At 34.5% G+C, this 20607-nt stretch overlaps 1 protein-coding gene across 4 annotated transcripts in view; it reads left to right on the top strand.

Moving 5' to 3' along the window:
• LOC134529835 (solute carrier organic anion transporter family member 74D-like) overlaps nucleotides 1–19855 on the top strand; it is a 105635-nt gene extending 85780 nt beyond the window's left edge. For all 4 annotated transcript variants that reach the window (XM_063364324.1, XM_063364325.1, XM_063364326.1 and 1 more), the window contains 3 exons: nucleotides 9354–9624; nucleotides 14114–14242; nucleotides 15133–19855. In XM_063364324.1, the coding sequence (XP_063220394.1) occupies nucleotides 9354–9624; nucleotides 14114–14242; nucleotides 15133–15296 (564 nt within the window). In that variant the 3' untranslated portion in view covers nucleotides 15297–19855. The remainder of the gene's footprint in view (nucleotides 1–9353; nucleotides 9625–14113; nucleotides 14243–15132) is intronic.
• Nucleotides 19856–20607: the final 752 nt, after the last annotated feature.

Here is a 20607-nt window from a genome sequence, read left to right as displayed (position 1 = left end):
TTTATTTTTAGTTATTTTAGCAGGAACATTTATTAATAACTCTGTGAAATTATTTGTAATATGCCAAATTGTTTAAACTTGGTTTACTCAGAAGAGGTTGAAGATGAAGTTTTCTGTGTAAAACATACAAATAGTGAAGCAAAGCATACTGCAGCTTGTTTGTATGTGCAAGACATTGCTTTACCATCAAATATTTTCTGTAGAAACATATATGCATATTAGGTTAAAAAAATGTAATTTAAAAAAAAAAGTATTATTTTTAGCAGTTGTGTGTGATACAATATGAAAAGCCTGGAAAATTTAAAATTAATGATGAAAACCTTAAAATGAATTGCTCCATTGCCTAAAGTACACCCCCAACTGATTTATTCCCTCTCTCCTGCTAGGTTTGATTTTCTTTTTCTTCCAGCTGTAATATGTCCTTTCCCTCTTTTCCAGAGACGATGGTGGTGATTCTTTCCATTTCTCCTTTCCCCTCCCTACTTGGCTGTTTGGGTAGGTTAACATTCCTTCTGTTGGTAGATTTGTGTTCAATAAAACAGAAAGGTAGAAAAGAAGTATCTTATGTAAAGTTAAAAGTTACAAGTTACCCAATAAAAAAATTAAATTATAGAAGTAAATGTTTAAGAAAAATGAACTGTGAAAAATGTGTGTTATTAATAAAAGCACAATTTGCTGTGATGAAAAAAAAATAAAATAGAAAATAATAAAATATTTTGTTGAAACTGTAAAATATTAATGTAAAAAAATACAATTTAGTTCATTTTAAACAAATCCATAAGTAGTCCAAGACTTCTAAGCCATGAAAGCCCAGTATTTTATAAAATACTGTTTATATTTGACTACAATTTGTGTTAATTCAAACATAGATGTGATTTTAAAACTTAACTACAAAACAAAAATGGTTTTTAAATTTAATTTTTTTAGTTTAAATATGTGTCTGCATTTGTGGTGAATCATTTTAATTACATGTGTGACCTTAAAAAATTATTTTATAAGTATAAAATACCATGCAAATCTATACTTTCCCATGAGAACTTCAGTAAAATGTGATTTTCACATATTAAAATAACAAACCCTACCAAACATTGGAAAGGTCTGTTTGCTGGAATAAAACGAGCAAAATAGCAGAGCATGCAGAGAAATCTTTGTACCCCCTTAAGATTTTTGGAACAAGGGAAATGCACAATAGGCGAAATGTTGTCAGGGTCCATCAGTAGGTTTCCCTGTGAAATAAAAATCCCTGACAATTTAACATAGTCCTTCCCCAGGGTAATTTTGTTTGGATTTATATTAAGATTGGTGGCCCGAACAATTGAAAACTTCCTGCAGATGTATAATGTGTTCCCCAAAAATTTATCTGTAAACAATGTTGTCCATATAGTATAGACAAACTTAAATTTTAAATAGCTCAGAATGCAGAATGTGGTCAAGTACGTGACTCAAAAACAGACGTTGATGAAAACTGGCATTAAGCTCTATAACGGAAAATATTTTAGCTTTAAGTGCTGTAAGGTGCTTTCGACTGTAGGGAGGGGATAAACATTGCCCACAATTTTGTTGTAAGAGGTTTAAAATTATGGACCATCCTATACTCCGTGAAATCCTTCTTTGGAACCAAGAACGTGGGTGTACTATAGTCTGAAACTGAATGGGTAATGACTCCGGCTCCCAACAATTTATCTTCAATGGTTCTCATAATTTGAAATTTTGGTGGCGAAACTTTGTGGTATTTGGCTTTTACTGGTGTCATATCCTTTAAATAGAATTGGTAGGGGAGCATGTCGCAACGTCAGGAAACTCTTGAACGAGTATATCGATGGTCTCAAGCAGGGCAGCTGGACAACACGGTGGGATTTCCTGACTGGTGCGTAAGCATCACCTTGACAGAGGGGGCAAAGTCGAAGCATAGTTTGTGCCGACTAACATTGAGCACACAGTGGGTTTTACTCAAAAAATCCAAAACAAGGATAAAGTTTAACGTTAAACCTGGTACAACAGTGAATACCCAATCCCAGGAAAATCTTGAGATTTTGACCTGAAGCATGATGGAAACACGTGCCCGCATGACATCACCACGAGTGATACAAATCTTAATATCAGGATCGTCAATGACACAATGTTCAAGAAAGGGATACTTGGCACAGAGATCCTTAAATAGTGACTCGCTAATGAGTTATCGTGATGCTCCAGTATCAACCAAGGAGGAAAAATGGATGCCATACACTGACGTGGGAACAAAGTGAAGGTATTTCTGCGAAATGGATTTGCGCAGACGACAACGAAGATGACGACCATTTCGACATCCTGTGACTGTCCATTTCCCAGACACTCAAATCGATAGTGGCCTGGATTCTGGCACTCTAAACAACGACTTTGTGAATTGTCGATCCTGGGGCCCATGCACTGTAACAGAACATGGTTGAACGTGTTAAAGTGTAAAGCAATAAAGTGCGTGTTGGAGTCATTAGCCTGCCGAGCACCGCTCAAGGTCAACGGCGCCTCACAATGCAGTATGTTAGCAACCAGGCATTCCGCATTCGGTCACGCTGACGCGGACGTCCACTATCTTTACCGGAAGGGCAATAATTGTCGGAGGGCGACGCTGGGGAGAATTCAGCGTGCTACTTTTTATTCGCTGTCATGCAGCTTTCCACCTCACCAGCCCATCTACGCAAGCCATCCATGCTAACAGGAGGTGGCAGCATGGCACAGTGTTGCAATATAAGGTGTGAAATGTTACCCAGAATCAACTGTACGAGTTCGGGCTCAGAAATATTTAATTCGAGAGCCTCGATGAACATCACTACAGAGTTGACATATTGACTAATTTGGTTGCTGAAATCGAGTGACCCAAGTCACGCTTACAGGTGTCAAGAACACGGGGAGGAAAAAAAAATTCAATATTGATTTGTTGAAATCTGAAAATGTGACCCCTTTGAGAATGGCATCATAAAGCAGCTAGGTTCTATTTTTTTTATTGACAGTACGCCTGTCACTAATTTTTTTTTTGGGTCGTACTGAAGTTAGTACCTTTCTTTGCACATCATGATTACCCCAGAATTCCTTCATAGGGACAAACTCGCCTATGAGTTGGAACTTTGAGGTCAACCAAGTGGTGACGTCCAGTTACTCCGAAAGAAATCTAATCCCAGCATCCCATCTTAACCTGATATTGGATGTGTTGGAAGAATTCAGTATTTGTTGTAGCGAATTTCAGGACATTTTGGCTTATACAAACATTATTGATATTGAAGTAAGTCAAGCTAATATTTCCTGTGCCCTTTTTAGACTAGCCCATGTGACGTGCAGGCTTAATGATCTTGCTTTGTTAGCGGCCAATTCATTGAATGGTGTTTACCAGACGGAAATTGAAAAGTGCCAACAACACGCCCCTAATTTGAATTGAAAGTTGAGAGCTAAGCTATCCTCGACCGTTCTCAACGGAGTTTATTCCCTAAGGCCAGATGCCTGGAACAGATACCACATCATAATCAAACCCAAAACCCTCCCCACCAAAACTGCCCCCAGGCGAGCCGAACCTGGTGGAAGCACAGACAGCAGTAACTTCATGGTCAGTGCCATCACAACTCACCCCTTTATCACCACCACCAGCCCACCCTCATTGCATTTCCACTCTGCCCTCACTCCCTTATACCACTCGCCCCTAAAGTTCTCGTTTTTTTTTTTACCACAGCACCTGTTAGGGCTCCTGCAACTTTGACTGCTACAATTGTGACATTTTCCCGACCTTTTCCGGAGGTCAGTACCCACCAGTTTCACCCCAGTATGGCAAACCTGTCAAACGTTTTTTTTCTCTTCATGATTACCAAGGGCCTTTTCAGTTCCTACCAACAGTTCCCATCAACCCTTTCTTTTTTGCAGACTAACCCTCTTCCTACAGCCACCAATTTGCTGCCAACCCACCCCTCATCTACTGCATCCCTGTTTCACCCGTCACCCCAGTTCACCCCATCCCAACTCAGCCCATCCACAGCTGACCATCCACCTGCCCCACCTCCAACCATTACTCACCTCAACCCCCACACCTAACCCACAATCAGCCACCAATGCTCCAACCCACTTCAGGTCATGAATCAATCAATTCTATGGGAAAATTGCCCACCCTGTCGAAAGTCTTCTCTCCGGTTTTCCTCAAACTAATGGGCTTAACCCGAACCGATTAATTGAATTTCTACGACACCTGCTCAAGCTCTGACAGAAAGGGAACATTCTGGACAAGCAATTAATGGAAATAATTTTTCCCTTTAACACAACCCCAATTGAGTGAGAATACCACATTGGTCATTGAGAATAACTTCTCTTTTCATAAGTACCACGAAGATGTATTAAATTACTTTATCTCTGCTCGCATGCTTACCAATATAAGATTAGAATGGTTAAATTGGCTACAACAGCGAAATGAGGCCTTTCCTCACTACATTGCTGACATCAAGAACGCAGCACAAGTTCTTCACTTAGGTGTCTTTGAAAATGAGATAGTCATAAACATATTAGATGGTCTTTACCCAGCCGAGCGTTCTCGAGCTGTGTTTCAAACTCGCCCTCAGAATTTTCCGGAATTGGACAAATCATGCATACATGCTACAAACACGTAATTTATTGATTTTCAAAGGAATTGGCCATCACTTTTCGCAGCTCAGCAGAGCCCCAAAACAGAAACTGTGACTAGCTCTTCTTACACAAAACATCATTAGTCTAACAATTACCCTTCCAGACCCAATTATACACTTGAACAAAATATTTTCTCCAGATACTACAAAAAGCCAGGCAGGACATTCGATTGAACAATGCCATAGTAAAAACAGCAGACAACATTCATACAGACCAAAAAACATGTAAAATGGTGGCCAGAAAAAATTGTTTCTGTGCCACTTCATTTGTCGGCAGCAAGTAATTTTTTTCTTTCCCAAAACTGTACAATCCTTGCACACAAAGAATCGTCAATAATAAAAAAAACCACAAAACATATGCACCAGATTCCTGAAAAATGTAGAAACAGTAAACATGGGAAATACTCTAAAAACCAAAATGGGGGGAAGAATAGCTTGTGCAAAACAGACAAAGTGAACTCCACTGAGCATCTAGAGCCCACTACTAGAACATGTAAAACATGTGTTTGCACCAAAAATTCTGGCAAACAATAATGCCATAATATTTTTGGAAAAATTCCAACCGTACTACCGTAAGCTAAAACAGCAATTGGTGACTATGATACATGAGGCTTAATTGATACAGGGTCTGTCAATAGTTTCATTTCAGACAATTTGTTTCGAAAATTGCAGCAGAGTAAATTAGTCCAGAAAACCGAGCCCACAGACCTATGATGTACTGCTTCTCAGCAGCATTTAAAGGTCAACACTGCTGCAGTAATTCATGTTAAAATTGAGTTATTTTCATGGAATTTCCCATTTTTAGTGGCAGATGAGTTGGCCACTGATCTCATCTTTGGCTCAGATTTTATCGCAAAAACAGGTCTAGTGGTGGATCTTCAAGCAGGAAATTTTGTATTTAAATTCAATAAAAGAATTTTCATCCCCTTAGTGGTGCCAGATTCATAAACCCTGAGCCCTGACACCACAATCTCAACAAGCGCTGAAGATGGAAACATTCTATTCTTGGGCCATCTTAGCCTGGAGAAAAAGTTAGCTATCAAAAATCTATGTGATTAGTTTCCAGATGGTCTAAACAAAAAATTACCATAGAAGAGCTAGTCATATTAGCATAGAAATGATGCAGTTACCAGAACTTAACTAAGTCTGCCATTGGTTCAGCTAGGCTAAATATTTCAGTGTTTTTGACCTTAATACAGCCTACCACCAAAACCCACTGGCTCAATATTCCAAACATGTCACCGGTTTTTGTGTTCCTTGGAATCTCTACCAGTATAAAGTAGTGCCCTGTGGTTTGACCACCAGAGTTCAAGTGCTGACTCACTTGCTTTACCAAGTACTGGGAGACTTAAAATTAAATATGTTTTTAACTGTTTAGATGATGTAGTGGTGTAGTCTGAAAATTTTTTTGACCACATCTCTCATCTCTCAGAAGTGCTTCAAAGACTGTGTAAAGCAGGCCTTATGGTGAACACAAAGAAAGTTAAATTCGCCGTCCCAGGAATCGCTTTCCTTGGTCATTTAGTTTTGAGCAAGGGTGTAACCCAGGCAACAAAGGAGTTCAAGCCTCCCAAAGATGCAAATGACTTTGCTCGTTTCATCAGAATGACAAATTTTTATTCTAAATATATACCCAATTTTGCGGAACACGCTGCACCATTGAATGTATTACGCAAGAAAAATGCACCATTTAGCCTGGGGACCAGAACAGGATGGGGCTTTTAGTTTCTAAAACCGGTCATTGCCAGCTCACCAGTTCTGTGCATGGCTGAGTTTACCAAACCTGTAATCCTTTAAACAGACGCATCCAGCGTAGCAATTGATGCGGTGCTGTCTCAAGAATTTAAGAATTTGACGGTTATAGACAGCCAATAGCATTTGCCTCTAGCACACTGATACACAGAAAAGGAAAGCATTGTCTGTTTACAAATTGGAATGTTTGGCGGTAGGTTTTGGCATATATAAATTCCGCCAATTTTTGGAACACAGAGAATTTCTTCTCAACCTGGTTTTTGGCTCATCCGAACAAATTCGAAAAACTTGGACGATGGATTGCCAAAATTTCTTCACTTAAATTCCAAATACAGCACATTTGTGGGTTCCAAAATATAATAGCCAACACACTTTCGCGAATGTTCGAGAACCCATCCAACCAAACTCTTCCAGAGGAACCTCCAAATTTGTGTAAGGCACTTCTTACAGATTTCCCCTCGGCCTTTAAAGACCTTCAGCCTCATCAGCAATCAGACACATATATTTCAAGTATTTACATATTGAGCAAGTCAAATCTGGCTCAGCTTCAAAATTTTATAAACTCTCTAACGGCCTTCTGCAGAGGTGAACACAGCAGTCTAAAGCTTTCACAATTGTTCTCCCTTAGAACCTTTACAATATGATTTTCCAATACTATCATACACACCTCTTGGTGCACATTTGGGTATCTGCAAAACAATCCAAGGAATACGCCACCATTTTATTTGGGATGGAATGCATTGTGACATTGCTGAGCAAGTGAAATTATGCAAACTCTGTGCCCTCAGCAAGTCAGCACAGAAGACTCAGTTTGGTTTCTTGTTCCCAAATGTTTCTGGCCGTCCAATGCAAAAACTTTTTATCGATTTTGTTGGTCCCTTTTCTCGCTCCAAAACTGGACACTGTATTCATTGATGCCTTTTTCGAATTTGTTTGGCTAATTCCTCTTTGAAAAGCCACAGCTGCCACTATTACCTCAACGTTGCGAAATCACATTTTCAAGATGTCAGGATTACCATTCATAATTGTCTCCGACAATGGATCTAAGTTTACCTCCAAAAGTTTTAAGAACATGTGGTTTTCTCACGGCATCCAGCATGTCAGCATATCTCCCTATTATCCCAAGCCATCGCATGCTGATAGAATCAACAGGAATCTTTGTTCGGCACTCATTGCTTATCATGCGCATGCACAGGATGCGTGGGACACCTATTTGGTGTGGTTGCAAATGGCATTTAATTATGCATGCCATGACGGCCACAAAACTAACCCATTCAAACTCATGTTTACCTATCGGCCAAACACACCTCTTTCCAATCTTTGGTCCTTGCAAGACCTTTTGCCCAATTATCCGAGGAACATTCAGGAGATTTGGAAAAGAGCCTTAAAAATTCTCAACCTTGCTCATGAAGCAAGCCAAAGGAAGTATAATACTCATCACTCACCTAACCATTACAGGTTATGCGACATGCACATTCACAGAGTAAGGCAATCAACAAAAAGTCGGCCAAACTCTCATATCGTGGGATTGGTCCCTTGCAGATCCAACGATTTGTAACCCCTGTTACATCAGGCTTAGTTAACCCCAATTCCGGTGAGTGTGTGACCAAATTGCACGTCTCACATTTAAAGAAAATGCATCCTAACATGATATAGGTGTGCTTATCACTACAGTAGAATCTCATTACTAAGTATTTACAGGGACCTCAAGTTTTTGTACTTAGTACTGAAAAATACATATCATCATTACAAAGTTTCAAAAATTACTGAATCGGTATCTTGTGAGAGATTTTTTCCTTGTACATTTTTGATAAAATATTTAAATACTTTTTGAGGTTTTACTACCAAAAAAAATTAGTTCTGTAATAACTTTAAACTGAAATTGTTTAATTTTTCTAAATCATTAATTTTAATTTATACAATAAAAAATTTTAGAAAAAAAAAAGGCAAAAATTGATATTTGATTTGGAATTTTAGTTTTAATATTAACTTTCTATACCAAAATTTTTGCACCGCTTAAGTATTATTAGAGATGATTTTCACCTGTTTTGTCTTATCTTAACACTGATTTTGGTTCGTTTTATTTACAGTTTTTAAGTGCCCTACTAGGTTATAGAATTTGATTGTTTATAAGGCATTTTTCAGATATTTTTTTATCGAGAAGTTCTGAAAGCAATTCCAAGATTTTGTTCAGTATCATAAATCACACATAATATCCTTCAAAAAATAACCCTTCATATTTCAATGTTAGAATTTTTTTAATTTTATTGTGAAGTCTGTTTTATTTGGTACATATATAACTATTCATATATATTGTAACATGATAAATTAGTGGTCTAGAAATTAGCATCATGGATCCAGAAAGTGTATCATTTTATTTCTGGTCTGAAGCATTTCTGAAATGAATTCAGGACTACGGTCATGCTTTTATACATCTTCCCCAAACATTTTTCTCCCTCTTCTGAGGGTGGTGTCTATCATATTTAAATTAAGGAAAGAAAGACATCATATATGTAAACCTATACAAATAATTGTTTTAATATTTATCAGTTGCCATTTCTATTGTTAAATTAATTTTCCAATCCCTTTTTGGGTTTTCCACCATAGAAGTTTGTAAGCATAGGTTGTTAACCATATTTTACTTTAACTTTTCATTATACTCAGTTAACCTTGAGCTTGTTTAGAATTTAAAAACTTACCATAGTGTGTATGATTGTTTTCTAGCTTCTTTATTGTAATTTAATTTTTGTGTCGTGTGATACAAAATGTAAAATTTGTATGGGTTGATTGAAGTGAATGTTTACAGCGATTAAAAACAAATTTTTTTTTTCAAATTTTTTTTTTATTGTTTTTAATGACTACAGTATGAAATTATTATTTTTCTCAGGAGTTCAGTCTCAGGGAATTTGGACTTGTTGATGTGTAGCTAAATTTTTTTAAGATGTTAATTCAGTGTTTGTATTTCAGTATGGTAATTGTTTATGCCTGCAACAACCAGACAATGGATCGAGTAATCAGACAACAATGAGGATGCTTCCAGACCATAAACCAATTGCAAATATTGGCTACTGTGCTCTGGAATGTGACAACTTTGTGTGGTATATATTACTATTCTCATTCTTTGTCTTCATACACTCCACGTCTGAAGTGGGCAGTATGCTACTGATACTACGCTGTGTTGATCCTCGGGACAAGGCTATGGCCCTGGGACTCATACAGTTTGCCATTGGTTTATTTGGTAAGTTTCTTTAGTGTTCATTGTGGTTTGTATCTTTATAGTTACACTTTTCATCACTCACTAACACTCATTTAGTTGAGTGATGTTTGTATAATAATTATTTTTATTATCTAGATATATTTTAAACTACTTAATTTTATAATGCTTCAGGTGCAGGGGCATAAGTCCCGGGTGGGAGTGGTCTGGAATTTAAAAGCCCCTCACTCTGAAGCTTCCGAAATAGTAACTGTGAAATGGAAATTATAAATGTAATTCTACGTGTGTTCCCTGCGATTCCTATCGATTTTCGCCCCTGTCCAGGTGTATAAAGTATGATTGGCATTGGCATACGGATTGTGTAACTAAGTAGTCACATATTTCTAGTTTATATGTTTTTGTATAGAAAATTAAGATATTTTATTAAAGTTTTCGAGGGGGGAGGGGTTGGTATTTTGTAAGTTAAATACAACAGTAGACAACCTGTATGAATAACACAGCGGTTAGGAAACCAAACTTACCCCTTTGCCATGTGTTATATCGGTGAAAGATAATGCACAACATGGGTGCAAAGATTAACAGATTATATGCTTACTCTTTACTCATGTGTGAGATAATATTTTTTGGTGATTTTATTGCTGTTGCAGCTCTAATTTCTACTGTACTTCAGCTTCTTTGGCTAGATATGTTTGAGGTGAGAGAGACATGTAAGCACATTTCAACACACATCTAGTAACATCCAGTGAAGAAATATCTCTCATCACTAATGACACTTCAATAAAAAGAAACATTTTGTAAACCTGAAAAAACTGCGGCTGGAGAGTTTCTGTAAAACAGATCAACTACAAAACAATTTATTTTGCTGAGGGAGGGTGATATCACCTAAAAATAAGACCCAAATAAAGTATTACCAAGCTGATTTACTCAATGTAATTTTGACATATTTTAAAAATTAGGATCTTAACTTTATAAGCATGCACTCTTTACAAACCTTACATTCTTGCTTCCATTTTTTTGCAGTCTTGCATTACTTTTAACTGCTCCAAAAGTATTTTGTGTATACTGCTCTTTTTAACAGCCTTTAGGGATACTACACTCTCCCTAGCACTTACTTTTGTCTCTCATATCTTCATAGTCATTTGATAGTTCATCATGGGCTGAATAGTTTATTTTTTCTATTCTCCAAACACCAATAAAACATACACTATCTGTTAAGGAGGGCTTATGATTTAAAATTAAGAATTAAGAATTAGTCTTGTACTTGATATGACTATGTATACTAGTGGGATGGTTTATGATTGTAGTGTAGAAGTTTTGACGGGTTGTGTGCGAATCATATGTTGGTTTAAGACTTAACAGAGGTGGTTATATTTTTTATTTGTCCTTAAGAATTATGGGAAGGACCAATCAGAGCACAGTAGAATGTGTTGTTGTCGCAAAATAATGTTTCCTCGGAAAAAGCAGTTTATGAGAGAGTAAAATAAATTGCACAAAATATTAAAAAATAGCTTTAATCTAAATGTCATATTTTTTTATGATTTGAGGAATTATTATTATAATAATGTGTTACTGGTTATTTTTAGGTATTGTGTCTATAAAAATGTATTCAAAATTAATGAATGTATTTTTTTTAACTGTGCAACCATTTTATGTTAGCTCTGAGTAGATGATAATAGTATTACATGAAATAGTATTTAAATTAAAGTTAAGTATTTTTGATTCTGTTTTGTGTACAAATTTTAGGCTACGAGCTGAAATGCAAACATGGCCATATGTCTGGTATTTCAAGTAGGTACATAACCAATTTCACCACGAATAAAAATTATACATTGAACAAAAATATTAATTGTCAATGACGCCTAACCAAAATGCACTCAAAATGCAGACGATACCTATGAATTCCAAAATTCAGCTTATTTAACACGGCTTACATTCTCGTCCATTTTCATTGGTTGGAATTGTCAACCATAAACTGAGTATTCACAGCATTACTTAACCGTGTGCCCATCGGCGTACAGGTTAAATTTATAGTTCTTAAGTTTTTCAATGGTAAACCCACTGTCACTTCATACACAACCCAACCAGATGCTGGTGACAGTAGAAGAGGGTGTGTGCCCATGATCAGTGCTGCAATAACTTGAAAAATTCTTCCTGATCGATTACTGTGTTGATTTTCACAACTTTTTTTCACTGTATACCCATACATCTGCTCCATTATAAATTGTGTTATTTTATATTCACACTAGATTTATGATCAGTGCTGTAATAACTTGAAAAATTCTTACTGATCGCCTACTGTGTTGATTTTCACAACTGTTTTTCACTGTATACCCATACATCTGCACCATTATAAATTGTGTTATTTTATATTCACACTAGATTTATGATCAATGCTGCAATAACTTTAAAAATTCTTACTGATCGCCTACTGTGTTGATTTTCACTACTGTTTTTCACTGTATACCCATAAATATGCTCCATTATAAATTGTGTTATTTTATATTCACACTAGATTTATGATCAGTGCTGAGATAACTTGAAAAATTCTTACTGATCGCTTACTGTGTTGATTTTCACAACTTTTTTTTCATTGTATACCCTTACATCTGCTCCATTATAAATTGTGTTATTTTATATTCACACTAGATTTATGATCAGTGCTGTAATAACTTGAAAAATTCTTACTGATCGCCTACTGTGTTGATTTTCACAACTGTTTTTCACTGTATACCCATACATCTGCACCATTATAAATTGTGTTATTTTATATTCACACTAGATTTATGATCAATGCTGCAATAACTTTAAAAATTCTTACTGATCGCCTACTGTGTTGATTTTCACTACTGTTTTTCACTGTATACCCATAAATATGCTCCATTATAAATTGTGTTATTTTATATTCACACTAGATTTATGATCAGTGCTGAGATAACTTGAAAAATTCTTACTGATCGCTTACTGTGTTGATTTTCACAACTTTTTTTTCATTGTATACCCTTACATCTGCTCCATTATAAATTGTGTTATTTTATATTCACACTAGATTTATGATCAGTGCTGCAATAACTTGAAAAATTCTTCCTGATCGATTACTGTGTTGATTTTCACAACTTTTTTTCACTGTATACCCATACATCTGCACCATTATAAATTGTGTTATTTTATACTAGCTGCCCGACCCGGCTTCTCACGGCTATACTAATGGAAAAAAATTAAGCCACATCTCCCATTTACAGTAATGGTAAATAAAAAAAATTCAGTGAAAATTTATTACAATGCTGTATAATGTACCGGAGAGAAAATGAATAGCACCGATGGTTTCCCGACTCGTGCACGCAACGTACAGCTGATGTACCCGTACTTCGCTACGGCAGTCTACAGGCAGATCACTCTTGCGCCGCTCATTATACATGCCCCTCCTTGTGGGTATGCCACTGCCGCGCGATGCCCGTTGCCATGGAGACGCAGAAGGCATGAACAATGCAAAATCCTGTTCTCATGCAGACAAAGTACCCACTGTTGCCTGGTTTTAACCACCCATGGGATCTAATTTTCGGAAAATGTCATCCTGCGTAACATAAGGAACATTACTGTGAAGTTTCAAGTCTGTAAAATATATATACTTGAAAAAAAGGGCAATAAAAAAACAAATTAAACACAAAAAGAGGGGGAAAAAAACAATAGTTTAGGTTTGCGATTTAAAGTGATAAAAAGTATTTAAATACTAATTGAACTCTTATGAGGGTACTGATTGCTTCGTTGTTAATATCACATGGGTGTTTTTTACTTGTATGGGAAAATTAAGAATGATAAGGCATCTAGTGCGTGGCAACAATGTTAATAGGCAATAGGAAATAAACTTCTAGCGCCTGCGGCATTGTCAACACACACTTCGTACGTGTACTGCATGTTGTATCTAACCCCCTCCAATGCATTTGATTCTAAATTGGACTTTTAGTAAGGATCCCTAATGTTATTGATAATATAATATAGCCTATAGCCTTCCTCGATAAATGTACTATCCAACACTGAAAGAATTTTTCAAATCGGACCAGTGGTTCCTGAGATTAGCGCGTTCAAACAAACAAACAAACTAACTAACTAACTAACTAACTAACTCTTCAGCTTTATAATATTAGTATAGATTCACACTAGATTTATGATCAGTACTGCAATAACTTAAAAAATTCTTACTGATCCTTTACTGTGTTGATTTTCACAATTTTATTCACTGTATACCCACCGACGGAGGTGGGAGTCCATACACTGGTAATAATAACTGTGTTCCTGTTATTACATGTAGTGCCCACCACTAAAGTCTACGACTGTTGGTGGGCATGTGACAAATTACAAATAAAATTAAAAAAAAATAAAAAATAAAATAAAAAATAAAAAAAACATCCACGCCATTATAAATTGTGTTATTTTATATTCACACTAGATTTATAGCTGCATGTTTAATTTCTTAATTAATAAATGGCAGAAACGTATAGTGTTTGTAATTTTTCAGGTAATGTTCCATGCCCAATTGTGTATGGAGCTGTGGTGGACTCTGCTTGCTTAGTGTGGGAAACTGCATGCGGCGAGCAAGGTGCCTGTTGGCTGTATGATAGCAGTGTCTTCCGGATGTTTTTCCACGGTAAGTTTAAGAGTTTACATTTCCTTCCCAAATGATCGTATCTAATAATGCAAAACTATTTGAGTTTTTTTTGACGTGATAACGTCTTCTAAATCGATGAACGCCAGCTGCACGCACGAAAAAGCATGACTCATTGCCACGTTCCGCCTGAGCCGAGCGTGCAAGAACCGGCCAACCACCGTGCGAGAAGAACTTCTATAATATCAAACAGGTTACGGTGGGCTTTTTAACTAATTGTTCGTGATTATATTTAAACAAATTATTTAAATTAAATTTAGCAAAAACTGTAAATAATATTTGAAGATTAAAAAGTATGCAATTTTTCATCAATGTTTTCTTATGACGTTATCACGTAAAATTATCGTCCGTAAACCGACTTTACAGACAAACCCTTCCCCCCCCCCCCCCCTTTTTTTTTTTTTTTTAAGTGATTTTGGTATTGGTTCAATGCATACCTCCTTTTACAAAGTATCGGCATTAAAGTCCCGTTGAGTTTGTATTAAAGAAATTTTACCATTAGAACTTTTATGTATCTAAAACTTTATAACGAAGTCTTGCTTTCCCATATACATGTGTATTTTGCATTTTAATTTGTAAGTATATGAGATTCTAACATATTTTATAATTTTATACGTGTATTGGTAGGAATCTCTTATCAGAAAGAGTTCCTCTCTGCATTACTATCATCATACCTGGAACTGTTTTACCAGATGATCTTCTGGTGTAGTAATCTAAACTGTGATCTGACTTCAACATTCGGCTTTGAAATAAAAAAGTTAATTTTCAACTTCTATATGAACAGTTTCATGCTGTTTGTAATCAAAATATTAAAAGTGTATACTTAAGTAATGTGCTTTCCATAAATTATATTCAAATATTTTTGTTTTCAGGCACAACAGGAGCCATCTTGCTGTGTGCATTCTTCGTAGATTTAATAGTCTGGTATAAAGCAGAAAGTATTAACTTTGTAGATGAAAAACAACCTGACACAGAAAAAGAGGACGAGTTGTTCAAATCCTCTTCAGTGAAAAACAGATGTGAAACAAGCGTCTGACACATTGCCGCCGGTCCAAGCACTAATGGACAGGACTAGGCTATTGTATTTATCACATCAACGTTTCTGAGCGATTTGTGCTAAGCTGTTAACATTTTAAAAATGTTAACAAGCAATGGCTTGGTCTGTCCGTGCCTGGTCGATAAAATGAAGATTGAGCTCTTGAAATCAAGAGAAATAGTATAATTTACAGCTTAAAGATTGTTTTGTTTTATGTACATCTATCATTGGCTGTGTTTTGGTCATAAAAATTAATATGCACAAATTGTAAGAAGGTACCTATCTGTTTGAGTTTACATCTGTTTTATTACTCGTACAATACATCACTTCTTGGTTTTAGATTATTCCAATTTTAATATCACATTAGAAATGCTAGAGGAAAACAATTAGTTTTAATTATTTTTAATAATGGTTCCTGTTTGCTATTAAAAAATTGACTGTGCTGGCTAATGCACAAGCAAGGGACCCCACCAAGTGTTTAGTGCAATAAACTGGGTGTTTTAATTTTTAACTCCAGTTAGTTATATACGTAATCATTGTTTACTCGTAAGTTAAACAATACTTTGAAAGGAGTGTTTCGTTTTTGAGCCTGTTAATTTTAGGGTTTTTTTTTATACTGCATGCCATATATCTGTGAGCCTGGGTAGTACAAGGTAGTGGAGTGCAACTGTCGATTTCTGAATTTCATGTGGTTGAGCTGGCGAATAGAGGTTGTAACCAAGCCACGCCACTTTAAGAATAACTGGAAACATTGACTTTGGTAAAAACGAAAAAGAAAAAAAAATATTGCTCTTAAGCTTGCAGAAATCTGACACACAGTATAAAAGTAGCATTTCCAGGTGATGTCATTTCTGTAGATGTGATCATCTTCACACTTATTGGGAAAGTAATTCTTTCCCTTGGTTTTAACTCATGTGCAGTTTTTTTATTTTTTTAATTTACAGGTAAACAGTAGTAAGACTGTTTTGAGGTAGTCATAAACATTGCTGTTTGAACTTTTAATGATTTAACTGAGGTTTAGAGCCAGTTTCACCAACCAAGATTACAAATGTTATCTAATTAAATTACCAAACTGTCTCAATCATACGCCTTTTCTAGTCACTATAAAATCTTTGCCTATCGTATTGAAATATTTAAATCCTTGATTCTGGAAATTTTATTGTTTTTATCTGACTCATGATTGGATACACAAGGACTCAAAATATGTAGAAATATAATTTTATGAAAAGTAAAATGATTTAAAGGAATTTAGAATAGCATTTTGACCCCATGTTGTTAATTTATGAAAAAATTAATGTAAATTGTATGCTAAAATACCTTTTGAAATCATTGTAAAACATCTACATGTAAACTGTGGGTAAAATCTATATCCAGTAAAAAAATTTTTGTTTTAAATTTTGTTTCATAAAATTCCAGCTTATCATCTTAAACAACTTTTATGCAGATTTTTATGGCTATGATACTGTGATAACTAAATATAAGTGTTAAATAAAATTTATATATTTTTTCACATAAGCTTTGGATGATGAGACAAAGATTTTATGGGCTATGCCGGGGTTTGCCGGGGTTTGGAATAGAACCTTTGACCTTCACTTGACATTTGAGTGATATGTCCACCAAATCCCCAATTGTGCAGAAGACAAAATTTTAGAAGTTAGGTCCTTAGCTAATGACAAGAAAAGATGATCTTTCAACCGTGCGTGCATCATTGTTTTATTCATATTTTTCCTCAAACACTTATTATGCTGACAAGGTACAGTAATAAAATTACTGCTTTGCATTTGTTCTACTTCAATTCACAATTTGTGTGGCACCACTAGCTAAATTAGGACTCATGGCTGTGCATTACTCTTATCAATGTCAAACATTCAGATTGTCTTTAAGATGAATAAATTCGTACATTTTCAATTACGTAAATGTAAGTGAACAACATTTTTATCTTTGAAAATGGCTGCCATATTGAAGGTGTAGGGTTGTGTGCATGTTATTGAGAAATTTAAAAAGGAAACATTGCCCATTGTTGGTGTTTGTATTCATTTTTCAGAATGTCTGCTAAGTAGAGTTTTTTAGCTTCATAAGAACTAGTATCTGTGTGCCGGAGAATTGAAAGTCGGTCGTTGTTTGGGGATGTCTGTTTTTGGGAAGCGTCTGTTACTGGAAGTTTAACTGTAATTATATTCACGTAACTATTGTTTAGTAAGTTGGGAGGGTAACCGCATGCATGGGAGCTTGATACATCTTTATTATTATGAATAGAATAGAATAATAAGTTTTAAAAAATTATCTTAGAAACTAATTGCTTTAACAAAATGCAGTGTAGATTTTGTGACAAAAGCACTCAAAATTCTATAATTTGAGTCCAGGAATAGAGGAAAAGACAATATTGAGGACTTTCTGGCCTTCTATTTATAAAGAACTCCTCTGTTACTAACACACAATATTGCAGTCCCTTCAGTTTTGCTATATAGAGGTTTTACTGTTTTGTTCATTGCTGATTGTATACCTGCAAAGAGCAGACTGCATGACTGCAATTTGATAAAAGCTAGCATGGATAGGCATACATTCAAATAGAAGCTCATTCTATGAGCATAATCACCTGTTTGTTCATTCTTCCAACTGAGTTTACTAATGCATAGAAATTAACTATTCTCTTAGTCTTAAAAAAAATTAATTATACACTACTCTTGGCAACTAAAACTTTTGCGCAGATTTTAGTACGTAATGAACTGGCAAGCACCTTTAATTTTTACATATATGATCATAAAAAGAAGTAGCTGGTCTGAGTATTTTATATCATAATAATATTCTGTTTAAGCATGATATGCAGAAATGACATCACAAAAAAAAAATACAAATTGTGTTAGGTGCAGCATGTTAAGAATTTGCTGTGAAAACAAAAAGTTAGCTCAACCAATTGTGTCATCGTGCTGTTCCAAAGTGTATTCTTTGGAGGAAAAGGATACGTTTCATGTGTCCATTTATGTGTCAGCCCAAAGCCATGAAATATTTGTGTTTATCAAATAAACTTTTATTACTCGTTTTTATTTTAGTTTGAAGTAATACAGATTAGGTGTAAGAAAATGAGGCAACTGATTTTAAATAGTCTTAAATTTCTTAATAGGATAGCATTATGCAATTAAGGGTTTTTATCATCACCCATGATAGTGTGATCAGGCAATGTTTTACAATTGCAAGCTGAAGTACTGGTCAGACATTTTGATTGTTGTATTTTGTATGTTTTATTTTGTTATTAAATGTATATAAGTAATTTTACTAACTGTAAATTAACATGCAACTACTTGTTTTTTAGATGAATGTAATGTGCTTGACTGTCATGTAAAACATCACTGGCCTAATTATTATGAATAATATAATACACAGTTACATCACATTGTGCCCGCACAAAACAATAAGTTAATTTCTCTTTTTGTTGTTCAAGTAAAAACAAAGATCCTTCATTGTTTGTTCCTTTACATGATATTTATAAAGCAGCTGAATTGGGAATATTTTCTATGATTTAATGAATTACTAATGATAGTATCATTGTGTTGGGAGTTAAAATTCCGTCCTCTGGATTTTATGAAATTTTTATGTCCTCTTTGTTGATTTATTTTGTGCATACCTCAGTTTTTGATAGTTTTACAGTTTGAAAAAACATATTTGTTCTTTGAAACAAAGTATAACTACTTTTTATTATTTGGTTTTATTGTTTAATTGAATGATCAGTGTTTTCAAATAAATTTTTATAATTATAGACAAGAGTTTATTGATATTACTATTGGCAGTAGGCTATATTATATTTGAATTTCTTATGTTTAATTATTGACTGTTTTCACCGTGATAACCCAGTTATTTTTGTATTAACTATGGAATGAGTTTAAATTAGATAATCATATTGTGACAAATACAGGCCTGTGTTTATTATAGTCTGGATGTCCTATCAATTTAGTCATTTTGTATACAACCATGCAAAGTAAAATCAAATGCAATACAATCCCTTTTATCTGTCCCCTTAATTTTAGACATTTATTTTTATTTACTGACACTGTAATTTGCACCTATTGCATTTTTATTCCAGAAATTATGTAAAATACATAATTTTTTTTATTTTTCTCCTACTGCTAAAGTAATTAGAGAATTTTTCGAATCTTTATTTTTGTTTCTTGCTTTTTCAGAGGCATGGCATTTCATTGGTGTTAATGTCTAGGTGCAGAGAAAGCGGTAAATTTTCTTGTTCCTTATGTTGCCATTGTAAACAAATTTGTCATTCCAGACATTAAACATTTTATACTTTTATTAATAAATTTTTTTTATTTATTTGTTTTATATTTAAACTGCTAGTGCGGCCTTTTTAATTTTGAAGCTTAGCTTATTTTAAATCATCCACAGACAGTGATTAATATTGTACAAAGTTCGTTAGCATTTTATGTGTGTGCGTATAATTAATTTAGGTAGTGATTAATGTGCTCTGGAGATGAGAGCTTTTCTGCAGAACTTTATTCAAATTATTGTAAAGAATCTGGTAGTCATTTTATTAAAGAAAGTGGAATGTTTTGATATTTTTATTTTCTACTCATTTTATTTTCTTATAAGTTGAATATGGAAATTGTTTTTGTGAACAAAATAGGATTTACTGAGATATTGTTATTATGTACAATTAATATTATGTCCACTTTGCAATGCACAGCATTACAAGGTGAAATTTACTTCAAGGTTAAAACCAAAATATATCTGAAAGTAATATATGCTGTAAGAATATTGAAATATATTTTTTATGGTTTGGATTTATAGTCACATGTTTATTTCATTTAGCAGAGCATTAAAAGGGAAGTTTACTTTCCAGGTAATGCTAATGGATGTATGTAAGTAATGTTTGAAGTAAGAATTTGAAAAAAATAATACTGTTAGATTTTTTGCATGATGTTGACGTGCAGTGTTTGATGTTTTAATATAGTTTCATATAGTTTTAAAAATATTTGATTGTTTTATTTTAAACAGATTTTTTTTTTAAATATTTTAAATGTTCATTAAGAAATTTGCCAGTTAAATTAGACTATAGGTTTCCTTTCACCTTGTTTTGCAATTTCTTGGGAATCGGAGGTCTGACACAATGATAAAACTAAATGCTGTAATATTTTTATGTAAATTATAAAGTTATGACTACCTCAAACTAGTTTTTTAGGCATTCACCAAAATTTATTGATGCTTTTGCACTGTGGTTTTTCAAGTATTTCTAAATATATATATTATGTAATAAATTAGATTGTGTGAGACCTTTTGCATAATATTTTTTTGAAAGGAATGTAGAATT

The sequence above is a fragment of the Bacillus rossius genome, chromosome 2 (assembly GCF_032445375.1).
Source record: "Bacillus rossius redtenbacheri isolate Brsri chromosome 2, Brsri_v3, whole genome shotgun sequence".
Lineage (NCBI taxonomy): Eukaryota > Metazoa > Arthropoda > Insecta > Phasmatodea > Bacillidae > Bacillus > Bacillus rossius.
The sequence above is the reverse complement of the archived record's forward strand: the minus strand, read 5'-3'. Positions and strand labels throughout refer to the sequence as shown.